We start from the raw sequence: 26,057 nt of genomic DNA, 5'->3' as shown, positions 1-26,057 counted from the left end.
CCATTCAGCTTTTACTGCCTTTCCAATCCAAACCTCTCTCTGCCCTCTCTTGACTAATCTGACTACAACCAAGGTCTGCTTCCATTTCCTGACCAGTAGCTAATGCTGCGATACAGTGTTTTTCTTTTAATGACTTTGCAAGATTGGGTGCGCAGACATGAGCAATGAGTCATGCCTAGAAGTACCCTGTATGTGAGCAAAAGCCTCACATTGTTTTCTTGTATCTCTTCTCCCCGCTTTGTCACTCCTTCCTGACCTCAGGAATTATATGCAAGCCCCTTGTTGTAAGTTGTGCTTCTGTTAAGGAGGTCAGGCTGAAAACAATTGGTATCAGGACTGGCTCTATAAATCAAGCCTTCTGGGTGAGATTTTCAAATTACTGGTTTTCTCAGTAACAAAATAGCAGGACCCAAGCACTTCACATCCTGTAGCAGGTGGGATGGTAGTCATCCTGGGCCTGCAATGACATTCATTAGCATGAAGTTACTAAGTCTTTCACTTGAGATTAATTGAAGTGATGTTCAGGTAGACGATTGGGTAATTTGACCGGTACTTGAGCATTTTGATTTATTCTGTAGTAGTTGAAGGGAGACTCATTTCCTGCAAGGTGTACTGAAAAGTAAGTCCAGTATATAGCTTTAGGTAGAAAAGCTCTCCACAGCTTTAGTAGGACTCCTCAGCTACAGTTACTACTATGATGCAAAGATAGTGGGATCCTGTGATTTGCGTTGAGTATATCTGAGGAGCTTATCGTAGCAACTGGGAACCTTAAAGTCCTCTGAATGTTCCAGGATGACTGAAGCAAACTCCTCCCCTCTGGGAGCAACCTCACCTTCCCCAGAGATAGATAAATGGGATCAGCTAAGGCACTATGCACTATAGTATTAGTTCACATTAAGATCTACTTTTCTCCTCTCCAAAGCTGTCCCCAGGTCTTGGCACACAGTCAGGGAAGAGGTACCCTGAAGTATAGCACATGAACCTAATTACTTCTATCAGGGAATAATCAGAGTTGAAGGGTCTCTCAAGAATCAGAGAAAAAAGGTTCACCAATCATATGTGTTCGCTGGCCTCTCATTGGACCATGGGTAAAAGAGAAAAATAATAATATCAAATGGGCAGAGACTGGTGTGGGCTCCTTCTGATGCAGTTAATGCTATTTTTTTAATTGCCCAACCTGCCAGCATCAGAGCCTGCAGAAACAAAATTCTTGGTTTTAAGGTATTTTCCTACTTCTTCTAAATGTATAATTTTCTACTGAAAGGATCACTGTCCTTCTAAATATTCTTTATATCTATCCACTTATATCTTGCTACCCAGATGCCAATTGCTCAACCTTGACCCACATTGAACTTCTGGTCATCAAACCTTTCTTTCCAGTATCATCTAATGCTGCCTTTAAACCTGCCCTCCTCCATGTATCTTGGACACCAAGTCAAGAGTTATCTTAGTAAATTTAGTTCATTCACTGCTGAAAACTTTTTCATGTCTGTGTATTGACCTTAATAGAAAAGTTCAAATTATGAATCTTACCTACAAGACTCTCTAACACAACTTCTGCTTTAACCCAACTTTTGCTATTTTCTACTGCCTCTCTTACAGTAAGTTCCAATAACAATGAACTACTTTCATTTCCTTAAATGTGGAGTCATCCTTGCGCATGACCTGACTCTGTCTAAAATTCCTCCCCCACTTAATTAAATTCCACTCTGCCTTGAGTCCTGAGAAGCAATGGCAAGTTTCCTGAAACATTTTCCTGGACCCCTGAAGAAGAGTGAGCTAGGATTGGTCATTTTCTTCTCCCTTTCCCATTTAACTCTTACCGTACCCTCGATATATTATATTGTTTATCTTTGGATTTCCCCATTGGACTATATTCTCCAAGTATGCCTGGTGTTCAGTAAAAACAAAACAAAAACAAATTAATGAGTTATGTTCTTTACTTTCAAGTAAATTGTTTATCATATTTTATAATATTATTTAAAAGCTAATTGTATTTTATTTCATATTTTTCTCCAATGTACTAAAATAAGATGTGATGGAATATAAACACCATGAAATTGATTGGGAACTTTACCAAAGAGAGTTTAAAAGTCATTGAGCTTAACTTCCAACAAGCAGTGTTATAGAGTGTTTCATGTTGCTATCACAAATAACCTGAGTCTAGGTAACTGTTGAAGTGCTCCAGCATTCTGGCAGGTTGTGAGCTAGCATCTTGACAAGGTTTTCCTGTCAGTCACAACATGACAAAGAAGTAGGAAGGAGGGGACCAGTCTCATGAAAAAGGAACAAACGAGAATCGAGAGAACAGGCGGCTCCTGCTCGTTCTTTTTATAATAACCCATTCTTATGGGTTACAAATCAATTTCTCTAAGAGCTGAACCACTCTGAAGACATGACATTAATTCCTCCCACCAGCCTGAGCCCCACTGACCTATGTCTTCTATGGACTCCACTTCTTAAATATTACATAATTTCATTGTTTAAAACAATTTCATTGTTTGAAGAGAACAATCTTCATCTCATTTCAATCTTTGGAGACATATATTTTCCAAATCTTGGCAGTCAGAAACTTTATAAAAAAATAAGCTGAGTTCTACATATAGTTCCATAACCATTTCTTGCACTTCTACATTTTCATATTTTAAAAATCTTGAGTTGTGACTTATCACAGGGGGTGTGGTGTGCTTTCTCCTGATCGCTCATGGCCCTGACTATTATGTGGCATCATAATAATTATAATTTATACTTCATAATGGCAGATAAACGGTCAAGGCTGTTTGCCAATTTGGATGTTAAAATGGGGTTTCCTGGGATATTTGCAGCCCTCTTTTCAATAAAGCACCACTTATTTGCAGTAGCAAATATGTGCTTTGGATCTCTTTCACTTACAAGGACAAAAATTCTGGACCTTAATTGAAATCTACATCTTTAAAAGGTCAGCTCTCTGTAAAGAAAGACAAGTCCTACTGAAATCAAGGGGTGACCGATGGGTGTACAGAACCTGGGTAGAATTTCAGCCTTTCAACTCAGGAATATAGGGCTCAGCTCTCATCCTGTTTTAAATCTCTCTAAGCTGCAGTCTCTTCATATACAGTAGAAGAAAAACAACATCAGCTTCCAGAGGCTGGCAGAGCAATAATTCAGTGCAATATAAGATGTGGGGTGCCAGGCTTGGCACCTATCACTGAGTGATTCCTTAAAAACCTAAGACAAGGAGGAAGACATCTGATTAAAAGACCTGGGGAGCCTGAAAGTGCAGGCAATGTTGGGGACCAAGGAGCCAGGGAGGGAGGAGAGGGGATTGGATATGTATGATGCTTTTTCAGTGTAATTTTTACTAAGCTCTTACTTACAAACTGGGATTCAGAACTCTAGGAGTCAATAAAGCAGAAATAAGTCATGACATATACCCAGTTTCATCGTGAAAAGCATTCACAGGAACGACAGGGGTGAACCAGCAGGGAGATCTATGGTCAACGCCCTGCTCTTAGGAGGCACTCATAAGTCACTGATGCACAGGGCTGCTCAGTGCTCTTGTTTCCTCATAAACAGATAATGAGCACACTGATTCGCTTGTCACACAGAAAACCTGAGTGCTTCAGTCTCCTTCCAACACTAAACAGAATCATAGCAAACCATTTCCTTAATGCAATACTGGGATAGACTGGAGGCTAATTCGCAGTTCATTTCCCATACTGAAAAATACTGGCTTTTGTGGAATGAGTCAGGAATGGTCTGTAGAATTTTATTTGGTATAGGAATTTAAAACAAAATTAAAACCCAGAAAAAGATTTTTGTTGGAACCTTGTGAGAATAAAAAAGCTTTCTTCTCTCTCTCTCTCTCTCTCTCTCTCTCTCTCTCTCTCTCTCTCACACACACACACAGAGAGGGAGAGAGAGAGAGAGAGAGAGAGAGAGAGAGAGAGAGAGAGAGAGAGAGAGAGAGAGGGCAAAAAACACTGAGTGTAGAGTCAGTCTACAGAACTGGACAAGATTTACCAGATATGCATCTGACAGAGTGATGATATCCAGAATACACAAGGATCTGCAACAAGCAAGCAAACAAAACTAAATACCAAAAAAGCAAAGAGCTCAACTAAAAAATGGGGCGTGGAACTAAACAGAGGGTTCTCAAAAAGAAGAAATACAAATGGCCGGTAATTTAAAAAAAAATGGTTAATATATTATACCTCGAGCCATAGGAAAATGCAAGTTAAAACTACTTTGAGATCACATCTTATTCTAATCAGAATGGCTGAAATCAACCAGGAAATGGAAATAACATATGAGTTCATCAACTAATGAATGGATAATAAAAATGTAGTACATTTATACGATAAACGATTACTCAGCTGTTAAGAAAAATAAAGTTATGAAATTAGTAGGTAAATGGATGGAACAGGAAATAATCATTATGAGTTATGTAACTCAGACTCACAGAGATAAATGCCATGTTTTTTTTCCCCCATCTGTGGATGTTAACTTTGAATATTCAGATATGTATGCTTTGTTTGAAATATCCATAGAGGTCAGGAAGTTAGTAAAAGACCACAGGGGTTGAGGGTGGGATTTCAGGGGAGGTGAGATATAACAGGGGAGGTGGTATAAAAAGTTATAGGGAATAATGTAATAAACAGGGTTAAATTGGGGTAGGTTAGGGAGGACAGAGGCGAGGAGGAAACAGACCCATGGCTCTCAACCTTCCTAATGCTGCCACCTTTATTACAGTTCCTTGTGTTGTAGTGACACCCCCAAGCCATAGCATTATTTTGTTGCTACTTCATAACTGTGGTTTGCTACTGTTATAAATGGTATCGTGAGTATCTGATATGCAGGATATCTGATGTGTGACCCCTGTGGGGTTGAGAACCACTGGAATAGATGAATGGATTACCTTTCTAAACAGGTAATTTATTACTCTAGACACTTCCTAAAAACACATACACATGCACATATAAAGAGAATTTGAATATAGTTACCCTATAATGGGTTCTAAAGAACCCACTCAACACTACAGACTGACAAATAAAAAGTTCACCGCCAGAAATGTGCTATCTCTCTTGAAGTTGTTGCTCAGTGAGGTCCTATAGACAACAGGCTATTGCCACTACTCTTAGTAACCTTCCAGAGTTTAATGCTAAGACTCTGTTGTTGAAGACACCACATTCTTAAGTCACAGAACATAGAGAAATCAAGCTGGTACCCACCTGGAAGCTCCAATCCTAGTGGCTAGCTTTCATAGTGCTCGTAGGTGCTGTGAAAGTTACTGGAGGAGACTGAGTCTTATCCAGCAGTCTGCCCTATGAGCAACAATAATGGCTGGCCTGGCAAGACACCCCCATCAGAGCAATACTAGCTCCAAGTAGCTGGTTATCTTACATCTTCACCCAGAAGAAGAGAGTGATGAGCACCTTCACACTTGAGTTCAGCTGCTTCCTGACTCACACAGACCTAGGGAATGGGCGTCTCATGTGTACATGAATGATCCATGGCTCTCCGCATCTCAGATCACAAAGAAGCCCCTATGTACCACGTGAATGGTGGGGTCAATTCTGTTTGTGATCCAGAGCCCATAATGTTTTCATATGATGTGTGTGGTTCTGTCTGTCTGTCATCTTTCTGCCTCTCTCTCTCTCTCTCTCTCTCTCTCTCTCTCTCTCTCTCTCTCTCCATACCTGTGGGTTGGTTCACACGTACATGCATGTGTGTCTCCACGTACGTGGAAGCCTGAAATTGACATCAGATGTATTCTTTGATCGCTCTTCACTTTATTTTTCCTGGCAGGATCTCTTGTTCAACCCAGATCTCTCTGATTCCAGCTAGTCTAGTTAACTAGCCTTGTCTTTGCTGGGATTTCATGAGGCTACTATGCATATCTGGCTTCTCTGTGGCTTCTGGGGACCTGAACTCTAGTCCCCAGAAATTCACCAAATTTCACCTTCATTCAGAAGAGTGTGCAGTTCGAGTTCAAGAGTTCAAGAGTTGACTGACTAGTAACTGAGTCCCTGTGGTCCTCCTGACTCTTCTTTTCCATAATTAGGGTCCCACACATGTGCTGTCATGTCGGGTTTTTTAGGTGGGTATTAGGGATAAGAACTCAGGTGCTTATTTTGCATATCAAGTGCTTTACCCACTGAACCATTTCCCCACCCCTCACCCCTCTAGATAGTTTTCAAACGCTTTTCTAGAGCTGATCATACAAGGATAGTGTCCAACCTTCCATCCCAGTTGGAATTAGGAAAAGCTTAGTTTCAAAGGGGGGTTTTCTTCTGTTCTCAGAACATTCACCACAGCAGAGAGGCAGCCATTGCTATGCACCTAATGAAGGCCACTGCAAACATTGACTGAATCCAGCCATTCCTAGCCCTATTGAGATGCCTATGAGACCCCCTCCTCATCTTTCCTCTTCAGCTCATTCAACCTGGTACCCAGTGCAATTCTGTAACATCTCCCAGCGCTGTAATATCCAATCAGCGCTTCCAATGACTGAAGAAGTATTCAGAGGCTATCAGGAAGCAGATGCATTCATTTCCATTAAATGAATACTGGACAAGCAAATGAGTTTTGAGATAAAGATGGAGGTATGTTTTGAGGAGTAGCTATTTCTCCTCATTATTCATGCATTTATCTTCCTGCCATCCACTGACCAGGGCATTGTTTCTGGGCTATTCACTAGTGACTTGCAATTTTGAGGTCCTCTTTCTACCTAAAACTTGTCTTTTCCCTAAAGCATAAAAACATACTTCTTCAGTGGAGAGGTCCCTCATTTGATATTTTCAGAGTTTGAAAGTTACTTCACTTTAAGGGTTTTAGGTGACTTGCAGAAGACCTTAAGAGGAAGGGAACAGAGACTGAGGGAATGGCCAACCAATAACCGATATAACTTCAATTCTGCATCAGAATATAAAGATTCCTACCAATGTAAGATTATGGCTATAAAATGTTTTGTTTAAAAGGAAATTCATTAATCTATCTCCATTTATCTAATTTCTTATAATATTACTCTATCCCCTCTGTTGGGAGCCAATCCTTTGCAGAAAGTGGCTATCATTTCTGCAGCCACCTTGGGCTATTTACTTACAGGTTGGTACTTTTCCACTCTGATGAGAGACTTGTTTTCCTAGCATGATGTTTTTGCAAGCAGCCTACCACAGCTGAACACACTCTGATAACATCCTGTTTTTCCAGATACATCCTGAACTTGTGGTTAAATGTCTCCAGCTGCACTCCCCAGCTTGTGCTTATATACCCATTGTTGCCTTTCAATAAAGGAGACTTGATCAGACAGACTGTCTTATCTCCATTCTTCACATCTCTTGCCCCTCCATCCCCACTCTCTCCCTTGCAGGCCTCGTTGACTGACCCACAGGCCAGGTCACCCTCCCTTTTTATTTTCAACTCCTTCACTTTTCCTAAGAAAGAAGAATAGAGAAGAGGTGAGAAAAGACAGAGATCCCCAAGTCTAAGCTCTCTATTTAGTTTCCTCTCTGTCTAAGACCATAATTATTTATAAATTATCCCTTAAAAATGACAATATATCTGTAATTCACAAAATGACCAAAAACCATCCTTCCAACTTAAGGGACTAGGAAGTCAGTCTTTTTATAGGAAATGTAGTGGGTTGGCCTGATGCTGCTTGTATTCTAATGCAAATTTTGGACCCCTCAAGACTGGTTGCTTCAAAGAAAGTCTGCACTTAGATGCTGCCCCCAAGTAACTTCTGATAACTTCTTGGTAAGTAAGAATGCCAATAGCCAATAGCTGGACAGAAGAAAAATAGGTAGGATTTAGGTTTCACAGACTTGGGGCCAGAGGAAAACCATGAGGGAATGAAGGTAGATGGAGAAGAGTGAAGCCACCATGGTTTAGAAGGAAGAAGGAGAAACCCACCATGAGTTAGGTGAGCTCTAAAACCATCACCCCGAGGACTGGCCGATTGGAGTTAAAATCAGCCTAGATAAAACAACTCAGGGTTGTGGATTTAAAAAAAAGTAGATTCTAACAACATGCAGGGTAGGCAGCTGCCCTGCTAGTGTGCTGTTTAAGGCTTATGGGAACTATAAAGGGTGGGTGTGTCTTTCGTTTGTGCATTTAGATGGTCTCAGGCAGGACAAAACCTTGGGCTGTGATTTAAATAATTTCTACAACAATTTTAGGTGCCTTGTTGAAGACATTAAGAAGGGAGCAGAGACAGAGGGAATGGCCAACCAATAACTGACTCAACATGAGACCCATCCCATGGGCAAGCACTAACCCCTGATACTATTAATGATACACATGGCTGTCCTCTGAGAGGCTCCACTCAACAGCTGATTTAGATGTATACAGACCTTTAGTTGGAGAAATGCCCCCATGAGATCTAGCTGTGGGGCATTTCCTCAATTAGTGATCAAGTGGGAGAGGCCCCTTGTGGGTGGGACCATCTCTGGGCTGGTAGTCTTGGATTCTATAAGAGAGCAGGCTGAACAAGCCAGGGGAAGCAAGCCAGTAAAGAACATCCCTCCATGGCTTCTGCATCAGCTCCTGCTTTCTGACCTGCTTTAGTTCCAGTCCTGCATCCTTTGGTGATCAAAAGCAGTATGGAAATGTAAGCAGAATAAACCCTTTCCTCCCCAGCTTGCTTCTTGGTCATGATGTTTGTGCAGGAATAGAAACCCTGACTAAGACACAAACTGACCATAAATATTTCAGGCATCTTAGTGGCACATTGCATCACCATCGGGAGGCAAAGAAAGAGCCTTTCAGGCATGTAAGCAACTCAAGTCACACACCTACCACTGAGCCACTCATGGCAGCCAGGAGACTAAGCTGACTAATGTAGCTACTAACTACATATTCCATCCCTCGAGCTAAAACCATACTTGTGGCCATTAGTCATCCTCCAAAGAGGCATCTCAGGAGGACATCTTATTTGGAAAGCACAGCTACACGACTCACAGGAATGTGTCCGTGCCCTGGGTCCTACCCAATTTTGCCAGTGAGCCCCTTGCCCTGTTATCTGGGGAGGTAGGAAATAACCAGAGATACAGTGGTCTTACAGGGTCACTAAAAACTAAAATTCATTTTTGTGGTGATAGTACAGGAGGAAACAAACCAAAGACCCTTTCTTCGTTTTTATTTAGCATCTTGTAAGTCTCGCTTACTCTGGTGCAAACCTCAAAGAGGAAGGACAGTTCAGTAATGACTGAAGTGGAATTTCCCATAGGTCAGCATGTGGTCTGGAAGCTTTAGCTGACAAAGATAATGTGATTGTGTGTGTGTGTGTGTGTATGTGTGTGTGCTACCAACAGAGCCTGATGCCACTGTGTAAACTACGGTGAATTTAGTGGGTCTGTGAACTATTAAAAATTGGGAGGGGGTGTCAGAGGAACGGTTCACAGATTTAAGAGCACTGACTGCTATTCCAGAGGTTGCGTTTCTCAGCTCACAATCATCTGTGAGTCTAATTCCGGGGGATCTGACTTTTCTCAGGCACCAGGCACACATGCAATGCACAGACATACATAGGCAGGCAATGGAAAAACAGTTTTCATGAGTCAGGCTGATGGCTGGGATTCTACGCTGAGCACACCCACTAACTACTACCAAGGCAAGAGGAGTGAATCATCAAGACATGTGTCTACTACTTGACTCCAACAGACGGTAAAGACACAGAGGTCTTCTAAAGGGAGAATTATTTCAAACTTATTTTCCTTGTGGTCTTTACAACTTTCAGCCCAAGATGGGTCCAAGCCATAGGCTAGCTAGGGTCCTCATTGCCACAAAGCTACCTTGATACACAACACTCTAGGCTTTCAGGGGCCCGGAGGCCTTCAAGGCAGAGGTCTGCCTCAGTGAGCCACAGATCTACACAGGCTGAGTCTCCCTCAGAGGGGCCTGAGCTTCAGCTGTAAGCAGAGAGCCCAGCCATCCTTAGTCTTGGTTTTTTCCCTCCTTCCTGCCAGGCTTCAACCAGGACAGAACCCTGGCTACTGAGAATGAAATTTCCATAGAGAAGGAGAAAATCATTTTTTTCCCCTGTAATTTGTAAAGCTTGTGAAAAGGCCACTATCATGATTTTTAAATCAAGTAGTGGGACATTTAAAAAAACAATAAAGATCTTTTCATTAAAAAAGTAATTTTCAGCTCAAACGTGAATATCCATAAGGGCTTTTGGAATCATGCCACCACACACACACACACACACACACACACACACACACGAGAGAGAGAGAGAGAGAGAGAGAGAGAGAGAGAGAGAGAGAGAGAGAGAGAGAGATATTGAAATTGAATCATCCTTACTCCACAATAATTGTAACAACTCATGAGATCATCCGGGTGAAGGCAGGAGCTATTCTCAAATTTCTAACCATGACTTTCAGTTGCTATCAGCCACGTCTTAACATCTGCAAGTCTTGGAGACAGGGCCAGAAATTTTAGGATGATTCTGAAATGAATTTTTTGAGAAGGATATTTATAGGTTCAGTCAAATATCCAAGTACTTTAAAATACTGAGATCTGGAAATATTTTCATGGCATGGTAAAGTTAGAAAAATGTCTTGGTTATGAATTTTTGAAATAGCCTACGTTTCCCAATTAATGAGATGTATATTTTTATTTGAAAGCTGGAATTGAACAACATGGAGGCTCTAGTCCATTCATCTATTTCTAGTGTACATGGGGTTTCCCAGTGTGTGTGTGTGTGTGTGTGTGTGTGTGTGTGTAAGAGATATTTGTGTGGTGTATGTAAGAGTATGTGTCTGAGCATGCGTGCAAAGAAGCCAGAAGACACTGGGGGTCCTCGCCTCTCAGTTTCTGCTTCATCCCTTCAAAGCATGGTCTTCCTGCATCTGGAGCCTGTGTGTTTCAACATCAGTGGTCCACTTATTTCCAACCTCGCTGCAACATCAGCATTCCAGGCACACATGAAACCACACCTGACATGTTACATGGGTGTTGGGATTCAAACTCAGGTCTTCTGAGTTGTACAGCAAAGGCTGTTAATTTCCTTGCCGCAGCCCCTGGTTTGCTTCTTGAACACCTAATTGAAGCATCATTTGAGGAACTGTTACCTACTTTGAATGTGTAAATGACCATTGGTGTTTTATGAAAGGCGTTTGAAAATTATAAGCAGAAGAAAAACAGATCGCAGGCTATTATATGTTTAATTATATGCAAAAGCTGTTAAATTAGAACATGATGACATTACTGTTCTTTGTGAGAGGACGGATTTAAGCACTTCAAAATAACAGATGCCAGTTTGTGTGAGCTGTGATCTAACAGTAATTAAAATTTTAAAACTGCAAATATACTGAATTGCATCTTGAGTTCAGCACAGTAATTTCATAATAGCAGGTTCACATGCAAACTGCCTACAACGGTTTAATCTTATAAATACACACACTCAAAGGTGGCTAGCCCTATAATCTTAGATTTATTCACTTTATGTGTTATGAGTGATTTTTTTTTTCTGCATGCATGTGTGCCTGAGGCCCTTGAAGATTGTATGTAGGCATAGGATTCTCTGGAAGTGGAGTTATGGGTACTTGGGAGCTACTATTCGAGTACCTGGAAACCAAACCCAGGTCCTCTGCAAGAGCAACAAGTGCTCGTAACCACTGAGCCAGCTCTTAAACTCTGTAGCCCAGCTTCTCAGAGAGAGGAGGACGGAATATGGGTGTTTTCTCTTTTATTTTTAGGTTACAGGAGGTGTTTGCTGTTTGCTTGGATTAAATACATACATACATACATACATACATACATACATACATACATACATACATACATACATACATCTTAGGTCACTTTGTGAGTTGTAGTGAACACGAGCCTGCAAAATTCTGAGCTAGAACGTGATTGCCACCTAGTGGTCACAATCGGGACTAACCCTGCTCATCACCAAATGAGAGAGAAAAGAACAATCTTCACTCAGTATCTGACCTGGTTTTGTGGTTTCTAATTCTTAAGATCACATGCACTTAGCAAATGTAACTAATACATAGTTTATCTCAATGTGGCCCACCTTCAATATATTAGGAGGACCAAAAATAAAAAAATAAAATAAAGAAAATAGTATGGTGTTTAAATGTTTTTCTTTCCTTCTTTTACTTGAATTGAATTGAATTGGCTTTATGCTAGGAATAAATAATACTTTAAAAATACAGCTTGTATTTTGTATTCATGAAACATAGATTTCCTCCTTCCAAGGTGTCTACCTAGGAAATGTATATAAACAACTAACTTAGGACTACTAACTTGAGGGGGTGAAAATGTCTGTGGCTGAAAGCATCCTAATGTATACACAATATTTGTTTTGTTTACTATTCTGAATAGAAAATGAAATATTGGGGGTGGTGGGAAATAAAATAAACACACCATTATCAGCCACATTCGGGGAGAAAGAAGAGAAAGACGGACTGGGGAAGGAAAAGATTCGAAATGCTTCCCTCTGCTGCTGATTGGTAAATGACGAAACCCAATGCACCCAAATGGTGTGTTACTTCGGATGTCAAAGAGATGACACTTTTTGTTCATTGGCATTAGGCATTATACAAAACAGCACAAGGTCCTCTTAAAACATAACACGGGCCTTTTTCTTACATTTTCATGTGAGAGAGCAAGTTTGTTGGCTGTGTCTATGCATTTGTGTTCAGCAATGGCTCTCTGTTTCAAGAATTCTTTTGATTTCATAAAGGGTTCCCAGCATAGGTAAATCTACTTATCACAAAGCCTCCTTGGGTCCGCATCGCTATGGTAGCAACTGTTACCATAGCAACTGGGATTGGGTTTAGGTAGGAGAGAGCAGGGCCCCCGTGCATAGATAAGAGAATGGTGAAACTGGGATTTGAAAATCAGGCCCTCAGAATCACAGAGTTGATAAAGATAAAGATATCCCTATGTGCTCTGTATCATGGATTCCTAACTAAAAAATAAATAAATCAGGTAAACAAAGTCAACAGGGGTAACTGGTAAGTAGCAACTTAATCATTACTCTAAAGAATGGGCACCAGCATCCATGGAAACCTTCTGTTAGCTTGGGGCTTGAGAGAAGGAAAAGAAACACATCACTTTGTACAAAAAGATTTGCTACACTTGTTCTTAGAGAGATGACATATAATTTGGACAACACAAGGAGTTAATTTTTTATATATCTTTTCACCCATGAAAATTCCCTAAGTAAGGCAGGGGAAGTAGAGGCAAAAATCACACAATAGCCTGCATATAGTATTTTCTCTGCCTATCCAAAAACGTACTTTAAAAAAAAAAACAGTCTGAATAAGAAAACAAAAGTCACGTGCAAATTAAAATGAATAGTTACCAGTACGTTGATACGTTTAGTAAATCTTCTCTGAGTGGGGAATGCCCAGGAGCTGCGAGTATTGAGAATTTCCCATAGACCCAGAAAACATGAAGAACACCTTGAATCTTCTTAAATGCCAGTGTCTGACCATCTGGAGGGTGTAACAGCCCTGTCCTGGAGCCAGCTCCAACTGGTCTTCCTTCCTGTGATCTTCCTTCCTGTGCCTTTCTGCAGCTTGGGTAGCTGTCCACAGTCCTGACAAAGACAGGTGCTGCTACTAGCCATGAACAGACAGCTCACAGCTGTGCACATTGTTCTATTTGTTAAAAGCAGATGCTGTCATGGAGCACAGGCATAACTGCAGGCAAAAAGAAAAAAAAAGAAAGAAAAAAACCCACACATAAAATAAAAATAAATAAACCTTGAGAGCAGGAGACAACACTGTTTCTGCATTTTGTGGGAAGCAAACTTTGGGGAAAACATTATAAAGTTGCAAACAATGGGTGAGTGAAGGAATTGACCTTCCAGTTTAGATTCTTTGTCAAAAAAGCACCAGGTAAGAACAACTAGAAGTTCCTTTCCCTTCCAGAAAAACTTACAGTTTAATGGGAGAATCTTAATGAGGAACTCTGGAAGTCTTTAAAGATCCAAGGGCTGACTTTTCAATGCTGATTGAGTTCGGTCATGTCCAGAGTGCTCATCATAAGGGGGACTTTCCGACTTCGCTATCACTGCCCCTGCTCTGAGAGGAAATGCAAGTTGCTAGGCAGCTCTGGCAGACTGGCTTTAGGGAAATTAATTACACAATATTTTCAACCAACGCAACATTTTAGTGTTAAATATCTAATGATAAAGTTTTGGGTCAATGGTTGTGAATGTTTGTGTTTGTCATGTCTCTTTCAGTAACTAAAGAAAAATTCTAAGCAAGTTTCTATATCAGTATGATTGCTACCTGTATTATTTCAATTTTAGAGGTATAAATTAGTGATATGGCTCTCATTCTCACTAAACCCAAAATCTACATTAATTTTTCATGCATAAAGAACTAAAGGAAAATTTAAAGTATTTTTTAAATACCATAAAAGACCAAAGTCAAACCTGGAAATCAAGTCAGGGTTCTGGATTCAAGGGCTGAATCTATGTGATTCTCTCAAGTCACTCAGTGGACATCTGAGTTTTCTTATGTGGGCAAAAATATTTCTGGGATTCTAAAAAAAAGTCTTTATATGTATTCCTACAGGCTACCAATAACATCAAAAACTAATCAAATGATTTTGGCTACCTTTTATTTTTAGTATTTTATGTTTAGTCTTTAAGCATATATGTCTCTGAGTACACACAGTATGTATTAAATCTATGTAGGCATTTTGATTGGGAAATGCAGTGCGTGGGTATACAGCACTGGAGCAAGGAGGTCTTCTACAGTGTGCACACTTCATCATGGAAGACCAATGGGAAAGGACCACTGTATATGCACACATCCTGCTGCAAACGTATCAGTCCTTGTGATTGTCAAGTTTCTGTTTGACAGTGAAAAGGACCAAAGCGACATCAAGACGTTTGCTAGCTGACCATTTCTGCATAAAAGAATATGTAGGGATGAGAAGAAAGCGGAGTAAAGAAGAAAGCGGGGGTAGAAAATCCTTCAGAGATTCTTTGGTTAAAAGAAATGCCTACCCGGGACCTACCTAAAGCTAGGCAGGGTCAATTCCGCAACGAAGACTTGAAGGATATATCAAGACACTTTACATGTTATAAGTCAAAACAGGAGGCCTATGAGTGTAAGATTGCCCATAAATATTTATTTGTCTGGATGGAAACTGTCATCCGTACAAACTATCATATATTCAGCTATAAATGTAAAGAAATCAAGACCAAAATACAAAATCCATTTACTTTTACTTTATGTGACTCAGTGACTAGATCCCCAAATGTATGTAATCTTCATGAAAGGTCATGAGAACATTTCTTTTATAACCCCGTAAGTACTGAAAGGAAAATCCCAGTACAAGGAATGACTTCAAAAAAAAAAAAAACTTGATAATAAATGTGATTAGGAGTATTTAGTAGTTACATTTGTTGAAGACAGGTGTATACAGGGGAGAAGACTGATGCAGACCGACTGAAAACCCAAAGTAGAAGAACAACAAAAAAATCATAGTGGTCAGATAGAATGGCCACTGATCCAAAGACGAACAGTCCTGCGTGCTTCTACGGGGTTATAGCATAGAGACAAAGAGAATCGGTACTAAAACAATGATGCCTAGTCATTAGAATACATACAAGATAATACATTTCTATACCTTACTTAATAAAGTCAACATAGGAGTCATACACTGTACCTTAAAACTATTTCCACTGGGGTAGACTAAAGTATTCACGCTTGGTTCTCCTATGCCAGATTTCTTTCCCATAATGTAAGTTTTATTAAATAATACCATGTAACTTAACCTGCCCCCACCTCTTAGTCTATAATCTCTAATTCTATAGTATCTCTTGTGGACACAGAAAGTATGTCCCTCTTTTGTCCTTGGTATCTATTGTGTTTCCTAGTACACAATTTTAGTATGTTCCACATATCAGCTCTCCCCGTCTCAGTCACAAGGCAGTACAGAATAGGATCTGCGACACAGTTTAGACTCGTCAGGGCCACTGTGACTCTGTACACCGTAAACGTCTGCCATCCAGACCTGTCATTGACTTTCATGCTGCGCTCTAAGACGCAGCGGATGAGCACCATCACGTGGAAGGGGGTAAAGCATAAGACGAAAGTCAGTGTGATGCTCGCCAGCAACTTTATGATCTTCCTCTTCTCGCTGTTCTCCGTGGCTTGGTTGTGCCGCACAGCTCGGTAGACTTTATGGTTGCAGATCATGATGGTGATCAAGGGTATTGCGTAGCCCATGCACGTCCTAAACAGGTTGAGGTTTATCTGCCAATTCTCCAGAGGGTATTTGTCATAGCAGAGAGTGAAATTAGATTTGTCCGCATCACAATATTCAACGCTCGTTTCTTCTTTCCACAGAAGGATAGAGTTAAAGATGGACTCCAATATCCAGATAAATAGGCTGGTAATCAATGCAAACCTTCTTGTTCTTAGGAAGGAAAACTTCAGAGGGTAGACGACTGCTAAGTAGCGGTCCAGGGCAATGCAAGTGAGGAACGCTGTGCTGCTGTAAAAGTTCAGGTAGGTGAAGAAAACGCTCCCTTTGCACAGGGTGGGGGAGAAAGTCCAGTTGTCTTTATTCCAAGTGTAATTGATCCAGAGCGGCAGAGTCAGTGCATACAGCAGGTCTGATAGTGACAGACTGAAGAGGTAAATTCCTAGTTCATTTTCCTTCTTTGCTTGCAGAAAGGATACGCATAAAGATCCAATGTTGGCTGGGACGCTGACTATAAACACAATTATGTAGACCACTGGGAACAAATAGTGGTCCAGGGCATGCTGCTCTTCAATGCACATGCTGTTCATCGTCATTGTTTTTACAGTGGCAGTTACATCACTTCTTAGGCTGTAAGCAGGGGAAGGGACCTTGCCTTGTACGTTTTCAATGTTAAATTCTTTTTATTAGGTTTCTTCTCTCTTAGGGTTTCCTTGGTTTTTGACGTTCTGATCAGCTCATCCATGCATTCAGAGAGTGGTTGTAGACTGAATTTTTTACACAGACTATATTACTGCTAGAAATTGGGATCTAAGCAGTTAATGGGATTTAAGCATCAGAAGTCTTCATGTTCAATAGCATGGGATTTTAGCTTCCATGAAATGTCACCGCCTCTCACTTGCCCTTTTGAATCTTACAGGAGATTGGAGACCAGTGCAAATGGGAATACTCTGTTTTTATTTTCATACCGTTTGGCATTCTTTCAAAAGTGCCATGTTTCTGTAACAAAAGATGAACTAGAATAGGTTAGATACGTAAAAGGTATGTAGCTTCATTCTTTAAAGCATGACTTTAAAGCTGTTTTCTCTCATTTATTGAAAATAAGAAATATTTCAAATTACAAAACACTATTTAACCAAAGCAATGAACTTTAGCGAATAAAACCAGAGATGTTTTTTCTATTTCAAGTAAGAATTGCTGAAAGGATGCTAGCCCATAGAGAATATTTCCCACCAGATGATGCCCAATAACCACAACCGAAGTTTTTTAAGCCATTAAAACCATTTTGGTGGCTAAAAAAAAAAAATAGAAAATTTAATTATTTGGTCGCAATGAGAAAATATTTTATTTTGTTGCTTTGGAGTGTAAAGTACATGGCTACACAATTTATAAGTTTCAACTTAATATACAATATCAGTATAAGGCATTTCAAAAGTCACATTATTAAGAGAATATTTTCATAACATGATTAAGTAGATTTTGAATATAATTTGTTGAGTACTAATGCACTCAACTTCCTCTTCTGTTTGTCTATTGTTTCTTATGAAATGTATCTCACTGTGTCTCACTTATATTCCATAAATGGGGAGACAGAAGCATCTGTATTCTGTGAAAATGTGATTATCAACTTCTATCCCCAGAGCTGGTTATCTCTGAGGTTCATGGTTCATTCCTTTGTAAAGTGACACTGTTTTTGTTTTGTTTTGTTTTTCTCAAGACAGGGTTTCTCCGTGTAGTCCTGGCTGTCCTGGAACTCACTCTGTAGAAGCAGGCTGGCCTCGAACTCAGAAATCTGCCTGCCTCTGCCTCTCAAGTGCTAGGATTAGAGAAGGGCTCCCAATCCCTTTGCTGGTGAGCTCTCACGGTAGTGTTGATGGTTTACACAATGGGACCTTTTTAGCAAGCTACCCATCGGTGTTGTTCTCTTTCCAAGTGTAGATGAATTCGGAGCACAGAAGGGTTTTCTATAACAGGCATGATTCGGGGACTGAGAAAGATGCATGTAGGATGCATCTCACACTCAAAGAGGAAAAGTGAAACTCCTAAACGGTCTGGTTTTCATCACACTTAAAGACATGAATAAAACATGGAAAGCAGACTGTTAGAGCAATAGCAAAATATTTGTGATGGAAAACAGAAATAGGATCTGCGGAGAGGAGGGGAGCAAGAACGTGCCTGAGGTGGGTGTGGGCAGAGGACAGCCAGGGCGTCTGGGTCAGATACACTCAGGAGGCACAGAATTCACACCATCGAAGGTAGAAGACCCTCTTCCACCACCACGTGCACTGGCATCTAGGAGGCTCTAGCTTCTGAGAGAGGTCAAATCAGGAAAGCAAAGAGATTAATCAGTTCTAGAGACATTTACAGAAAACAGGGAAAAGCTGGCAAGCTCCTTACTTTGGCCTGGTTTAGGCAATGAGTTAAGGGTTTTTTTTTTTTTTTTTTTTTTTTAGAAAAGAAAAGAAAAGAAAAAAAAATCTTTCCCTGAGTGTTCATAGAATCTAGCAGTTGCTCACGTAGAAAAGATCTGAGTCTGCACCATTAGTTTGGCTCATGTGACCTACTTACATGGTTTAATCTCATTAGCCACCATGGAAATATGCATGGGAACCTCAATGAGACACCACTAACATGCTCACCAGAATAAACTGCATGGTGGAAAATACCAAGTTTGGTGGTGATGTAGATAGAATACCTGAACCCATATATACAAGAGGCTAGAAAACTTACACATGTAACATGTTGCTAGATGAATTCACATGTATTTCCTAAGCAGCAGGCACTAAGATCAGAAGGTTTACAGTAGTGCTGTCTGCAATATACACCAACTAGGGTGCCCATCCATAGTAGACTAGACAGCATGCACGGGATATCACCCTCATCCCCACCCATCATCTCTATCTCAGTGCTTGCATTTTGGTCTAAATGAGAGAGTCGAAGCTTTAGTAACACAGTGCTGATTGACAAGACCAATGCAATAGAGGACATATTATCGGATAAAAGCCAGCCAGAGTTCGTGCTGAGTCAGGACAGTGGTGACCTTGGACAGGGTCGGGTAACACGGAAAGAAGGTGGGAGGGGACTTCTGAGTACTCCACAGTATTCTGTTTCTTAACGTGGGTGCTGGTTGACTGAGCACATGCAGCTTGTAAAAGTATCAAGCCGCACACTTGGTTTGAACAGGTTCAGTTTGTAAAAGCTGATGGAGCGGTATGCTTAGGATGTTACATGGATGAATCAACAGGCCATGGTGACTAAGGCTGGGAGGCATCTATCTTGACAACATGTTTGACATGTAAGCCCTTTTAGGAAATACAATTTGCTTCCTTTTTCTTACATGAAAATCAATAAAATCAGTAAAAAAAAATAATTTAAACCATCATGGAAAGATTCACAGAAGAAAGGGGTTTATTAAATGAAAAGTAATTTTTAGGCACCTAGAAGAAATGAACATAGAATTTTCTCATAAAGAAAGGCTTCCTCAGCTTGGGTTTCAAAGAGCCCCAGAGATAAGAGCCCCGGCAAATATGATCACATCGTGGATTTTGCAGGCAGATGGATGGAACTGGAAAATATCCTGAGTGAGGTAACCCAGACTCAAAAGGACATGCATGGTATGCACTCACTGATAAGGGGATATTAGCCCCAAAGCTCAGAATACCCAGGATACAACTCACAGACTGTAGGAACCTTAACAGGAAGGAAGGCTCAAGTGTGGATACTTGAAACCCACTTAGAAGGGGAAGAAAATAATCGTGAGAACAGAGGGAGGGAGGGAATTGGATGGGAGGGGGAGCGAGAGGGGGAAAGTAGGGGCAGGATCAGGTATGGGGAGAGACAGGAGAGATACCCAGAGAGCCCGGAGAACGAATCGAAATACGCAGCAGTAGGGGTTAGGGGGGCAGAGTAATATGCTAGAAAGTCTCAGAGACCGGGATGCGAGGCAGAGGGCCACCTACCCATCTTCAAAATTTTTAACCCAGAATTGTTCCTGTCTAAAGGAAATGCAGGGACAAAAATGGAGCAGAGAATGAAAGAAAGACCCACCCAGTGACTGGCCCAACTTGAGACCCATCCCAAGTGCACACACTAAATCTTGACACTATAATTGAGGCCATATAGTGCGTGCAGACAGGAGCCTGGCATGGCTGTCCTCGGAGAGGCTCTATCAGCAGCTGACTGAGACAAATGCAGATACTTACAGCCAACCATTGGATTGAGGTCCAGGACCCCTATGGAAGAGTTAGAGGAAGGACTGAAGGAGTTGAAGGGGATTGCAACCCCATAGGAAGAACAACAGTGTCAACTAACCTGGACCCCTCAGAGCTCCCAGAAGCTAAACCGAAAACCAAGGAGCACACATGGACTGGTTCACGGTCCAGGTCACATGTGTAGCAGAGGACTGCCTGTACGACCTCAGTGGTAGAGGATGAAATTAATCCTGTGGAAATTAGATGCCCAGGGAAGAGGGATGATGGTGGGGGTTAGGTGGGGGTGGGTGAGCCAGTTGGGGGACACCCTCTCAGAGGTAGGGGCTAGGGGGGATGGGGTGAAGAACTTTTGAAATGTAAATAAATAAAATAAAGATTAAAAAAAAATACACGAGGGGGAACTCTAAGAGACCTGGGAGCACAAAAACTTTAGAGATAAAGGGATACGCATGTAACACAAATCATGCATATTTAATCAGCCCCTAAGAGGTAAAAGATGGGTTCAAAACACATGGTGAAGGAAGAGAAAGAAACATAGCTGTGTATGATAGCTCCTGCCTGGAATCCCAATGTCTAGGAAGCAGTGGTTTAGGGAATTACCATGGACTTACAAACAGCCTGGGCTATAGAGTGAAAGCATGTCTCAGAAAAAGGAGAGGAAGGAGAGAGGAGGAAGAAAGAATGCCAAAACCGAAGCCATATTTTTTTTTTCTCTAAAAATTAGAGTAGGTTTTGTTGAATAAAATGTAATAGTAAAAATTCCTCAGAAGAGAACATTAATACAGGAAACTAAAGAAATCAGGAGAAAAAAAATATCAGTGTAAAAGGAAAAGGGAAACAGGAAGATATGATGGAGAAGCCAGTACACGTGTAACTGGAGCCCCAAAGGAGAAGAAAAGGGAGGTTAGCGGAAAGCTATGTGCGCAAATACAAAGGCTGACTGGTTTCTAGAACTTATGAGGGACATTAAGCTCCACGAATTATGAAGCCTAGTGTCAGATGTGACAAAGTGAAACGTCTGTATTCAGTAATTAAACTGCAGAGACCCAAAACTAAGGTGGTGGGGGGTGGGGACGTGACAGGGGAGAAAGATGGATTATGTACGAAGGACACGTTTCAGACTGACAGAAGGCTTATCACTGAAACCAGATGACAGACTGTTCATATTTCTGTATTCCAAGATAATGGCTGTCATCCTATAATCATATCTCAAAAACAGAGCAAAACCTAGCATTTACTGGTAACTACCACTCAGAAAACTGACTCTTCCAGTTCTTGAAGAAACCTTTAAAGGTTCTTGGTGAAGACAGAAAATGAAACTCTGTGATCTGAACCACAAGAAGGGAAGGACCTGCATAAGCTGCTAAGGAGGGGCTCTTACCATCACACCACTGGGTAGGCTTATACACCCTAGGGGAAACACCTAAGCTATAAAGGTCTCCTCTCTTGAGACAGGACTAAGAATGGAAGGGCGGGAAGTGGTGTGTTACTAAGCGAGTATATGTTTGTTTCTACAAAAGCGAAGACAGAGAAAATTATTTTAGTGATTTTAGTGAGGTTTTAGAGTTCTCAACAGAATAAATTTCTTTAGCTATAAAAGTACTTCCTGCCTTGCTGAGAGCAGCCAGCCACCAGCCAGGGCAGCTTGATGAAGCAGATAGCATCTTGTCTGTTGAGTAACAGGGGCAGTATGTGCTTGTGGTTGCTTTTGGAAAGGTTCTCAAAGTTCTTGGGGAAATCTGTGGTTCTTTCTAAGTTTGTTTCCTCTCCTGTAAGTTAGTGCTCAGGCCACAGGGTTGCTATGAGAGTTAAATGAAATGCCCTGTGGGGCCAAGAGATGGGAAAGCCTTCACCCTATGTTAACGTCTGCAATGGACTACTTTTCCTTCTGCTGCTCCACAGATTTCCTGAAAGAAAGTCATCCTTGACTGTCCGGCCAGTGCATCACAGGCTAGCCTAGGGATTTTGTACCTGTGATGCCAAGCCAGCATTGCAGATAGCTCTAGTTAAGTTAATGAAAAAGGCATCTAAAAAAGAAATAGACAGAACATATTATTCCTGTATCTTTCCAAATAGTATTTAGGACGCTTTAGTGAAATTTTGAGAATTTTTTTGCCACCCTCCCTGAAATTACAAATGATCTAAGTTAAATTTTACGAAGTGTGAAAAAGAATCTATAGTGTAGCTCTAAAGGTAATATGAATAATTGATGACAATAGCTAAAAGCAAATTGCTTGCATACAGCATTACAGAAACACTTTCACCTAAAGCATGCTTGCTGCCTATCAGGTCTCCACATGTCTCCGGTACTATGACAGTTATTTGTTAACAAATAGTTACATTGGATGCTTAATGATGCTGGAAACACAATGTTCTAATCTCACATGATTTCCGATGAATGTAAAAGCTATTCCTAGGCCCATGCACTGGTGAGGAGATAATAGCAGGTAGCTTTCCTGTCCAGGACGACAGAGCTTCTTCCAAATAGACTGCATCCCAAGGAGAGTGCTGAGTACACATGGTCCCCTTTGCTAAACCTATATCATCACTTAACCAGTTCTAAGTTTGAGTTCTGACATCCCCATACCACTGCTCAAAGTAGAAGAAACCATGTGTCTTCCTCATTTGCATCTCTCTCACAAAGCTTGGTTTTGTCACACTCACAAAGCCCAAACCAGAGGAAATGTTACACTGTTGATCATTATGCCAATAAGTATACTATCTACTTTGAAATCTTGTTCTAGTTTTTAATCTCATACTCACCCCTGTTTCTGGAGGGATGCTTCTCTTGACTGAGGAGGCTGGCAAATCTGCTTGTATCAAGAAGAGAAACCAGCAGTGTTGTGGGGACAGGAAATTGCACTCATGTTTTGTCATAAGCCAATGAGGAAGCAGCCTTTTAATGAGAAGGCTTACTTTATCTGAGTTCAAACAAAAGGATCCTTCTGTACTTTAAGTGATGTTTGGGTCATTTACTGTCATGTGATTTTCATAGCCCATTCTCTTTGTACCTTAATTATAAATGAATACTTATATGTATGCCTATTTCATGCATATGTATGTGTCTGATTATGCATATGTGTATGCAGCTGTGTCACCAGTATGCACACTTTTGGAAGCCAGGAAAGTGTCCTGTTTGCCTTGCTAAGCCTTATGCCTTTGCACAGGGCCTCTTACTGATCCTGGAACTGGACTGGTGGCTAGCAAGCTCCAGCGATCTTCCTGTCTCAGCTTGTCCACTGTGTTGGGGCTCCCAGCATCCACATAGTTATGCACAGCTTTTAACTTGAGCACTGGGATCCCAGTTCAGGTCCTCATACTGTGCAGCAAGCACTCTTTCCCAGCAGTTTATTTCTACACCCTCTGAATTTGATGCTTTTCTTAAAGGGATACATTGCAACTATTCAATCCTTTACGTCTTCATCCTGTCACTGCATCTGCCATTAGATTGACTGTGCAGCCATCTACACAGGTCCTGACTAGTCCATGGAAATGAGCATACCCCCATGTAAGAGAGGGCTACTCACTGACCCCCTTGATGCCACAGAAGCAGAGGTAAACACTTCTAGATGCTCATGAATGAGGTAGGATGAGTCATCTGGGTATGAGGATGGAGAGGATACAGGATGGAGAGGATACAGGATGGAGAGGATACTGTGGACCAGTTTGGGGTGAGTTGGTTCATGAAAAATAAAGCAGAAGAGGGAGAATGGGTTTGGTGATTACTGTGGTTTGACAGCAAAAATAGGCAGGGATATGAGTAGGTCAAGAGAGCCACCTTTGGGAGAATTTTTTTCTGTTCTTCTGGGGGACTAATACGATTAGATGTATAGTATTTGATTACAGAAACATTTTCTCTTCTAGTAATCCTCTGGGAATAGAAAACAGTGATTCCTAAAAGCAGCTGATGGGACTGGACCAGGCAAATAGATAATCATGCAATGTGAAAATGTGTTTGTGAGTGCTATAGATTATTATTTTTAAAACGCTAATACAGTACTTTAACAAGGCAAAACTATAAGTAGTTAAATCAAAGTGAAATTAGTTTCTAGAGCATCCTACTTTTGAGAAAAGTTAGACATAATTTTTAAACTGTTTTCCAATAAACTTTGATTAGAAATCAAGGCAAGGATATAAGTTTAATAAGTACAAAATCAACTGAGAGCGGAAAATTCTAACTTAATTTTAGGCTCTACTCAGGATATGCCAAGTCTGTGTTTGTGGATGAAAAGAACAGTGCTCTTATGATATACTTGAGACATTTCTTCCTGCAGTTAACTACAATATAGAAGGGGAATTTAAAGGCTTTTGAAAATCTCTTAGCATGTCTTTATGAATCCTAAAAATATGCCCGGCTGCGGTGGCACACATCTTTAATCCCAGCATCTGGGAGGCAGGGGCAGATGGGTCTCTGAGTTCAAGGCTAGCCTGGTCTATCCAGTGATTTCCAGGACAGTTAGGCTACACTCTGTTTCAAAAACCATCAAGCAAGCAAACAAGCAGCAACAGAGAAAGAACGATAAAAATAGTGAATCTGTGAAGGATTCAAGAATTTGTAAATAACATGTAGTAACTGAAAACCTCAGGATATATTGCCATTGAGATGATGGAAAATTAAGGTAAAATGTAAAAACAATAATGACCTGAGGCTTTAGGGCTGGGGAGTTGGGAGTTCCCTTGCAACCATGGAGATCTGAGCCTAAGCCTCAGAAGCAAGGTCCAAAAAGTCAAGTGTGGTGGCATATGATTGTAATCCCAGTACTGAGAAGGTAGAGGCAGGCAAACTCTGGGTTAGAGAAAGACGTGTCTTTAATTTACTAGAAAGAGAAAAAGAGAATGGTGAAACCCGAGGAACAAGTCCTGAGGTGGCACACACTTCTGCACACATCACACACATACACACATACAGAAACAAGGGAATTAAAGATTTGCCAAAATGGAAATAATAATTTCTGTCTGCTCATGACTAAAATCTCCATGTCTCTTTTTTGCTTGGTTTTGCACATTTGCCTAACTGTTGTTTCTATTTCATGGGTAGTTCATGATTTTCACAATATCTAATTTTACCTAGATAGACCATACTTCTCTTTTTAGAGAAAGAGTATTTTCACATCCATATCGAATATCTATGCACTTTACTCTTCAAACGCTGGAGGAAAAAAAAAAGAGGATGTAGTTAGAGAACATGAGAAATACAAACTTTGACTTCTGCTTACAGAAGGAAAAAAATGTTAGTGAGCAAAATTTGCTTCCTTCACACAAGGAGACACTGACTTATAGATTCTGCATCTTGTTTAGTTAAAACTGCACTGGAATCATATTTAATCACAGTGGCATTTAAATGAATAGTTGGCAAAATTTCAGAGCCCAGAGACACGGAGGCATTTTGACAATATAAAGGCCAAATCAATAAACAATTATTCAGAACATTGGCTTTATGGGGTCAGAATTCTTTGCCAGTCAGTTTTCTGATCTTCTGAGATCACAGTGGGCACCCAACACTGGCCAGAGGTAGCGCACTTGGGCTTAAAACGGGAAATGGGGCAAATGAATGTGGACTGTCTGGATTACAACTTCTTCATGTGGCAGACAGTGTGGGCAGTTATTCTGCTGATGAAGGACATTTTTCTCCTTTCTCCTTTTTAAGCTGCATCACTTGTCTGGTGTAATTTCCGAGATTAA

At 40.8% G+C, this 26,057-nt stretch overlaps 1 protein-coding gene across 1 annotated transcript; it reads right to left on the bottom strand.

Annotated features, from left to right (window-relative positions):
* Positions 1-15,153: 15,153 nt before the first annotated feature.
* On the bottom strand, positions 15,154-23,218 carry Gpr65 (G protein-coupled receptor 65). Its single transcript, XM_021202636.1, has 2 exons — positions 23,139-23,218; positions 15,154-17,163 (listed from the first exon to the last, which is right to left on the bottom strand). The coding sequence occupies exon 2, from the start codon at positions 16,758-16,760 to the stop codon at positions 15,747-15,749; it is 1,014 nt and encodes a 337-aa protein (XP_021058295.1). The 5' UTR covers positions 16,761-17,163; positions 23,139-23,218; the 3' UTR covers positions 15,154-15,746.
* Positions 23,219-26,057: the final 2,839 nt, after the last annotated feature.

The sequence above is a fragment of the Mus pahari genome, chromosome 7, assembly GCF_900095145.1.
Source record: "Mus pahari chromosome 7, PAHARI_EIJ_v1.1, whole genome shotgun sequence".
Taxonomy (NCBI): Eukaryota; Metazoa; Chordata; class Mammalia; order Rodentia; family Muridae; genus Mus; species Mus pahari.
Note: the sequence above shows the minus strand (reverse complement) of the source record. Positions and strands in the feature narration are given on the sequence as shown.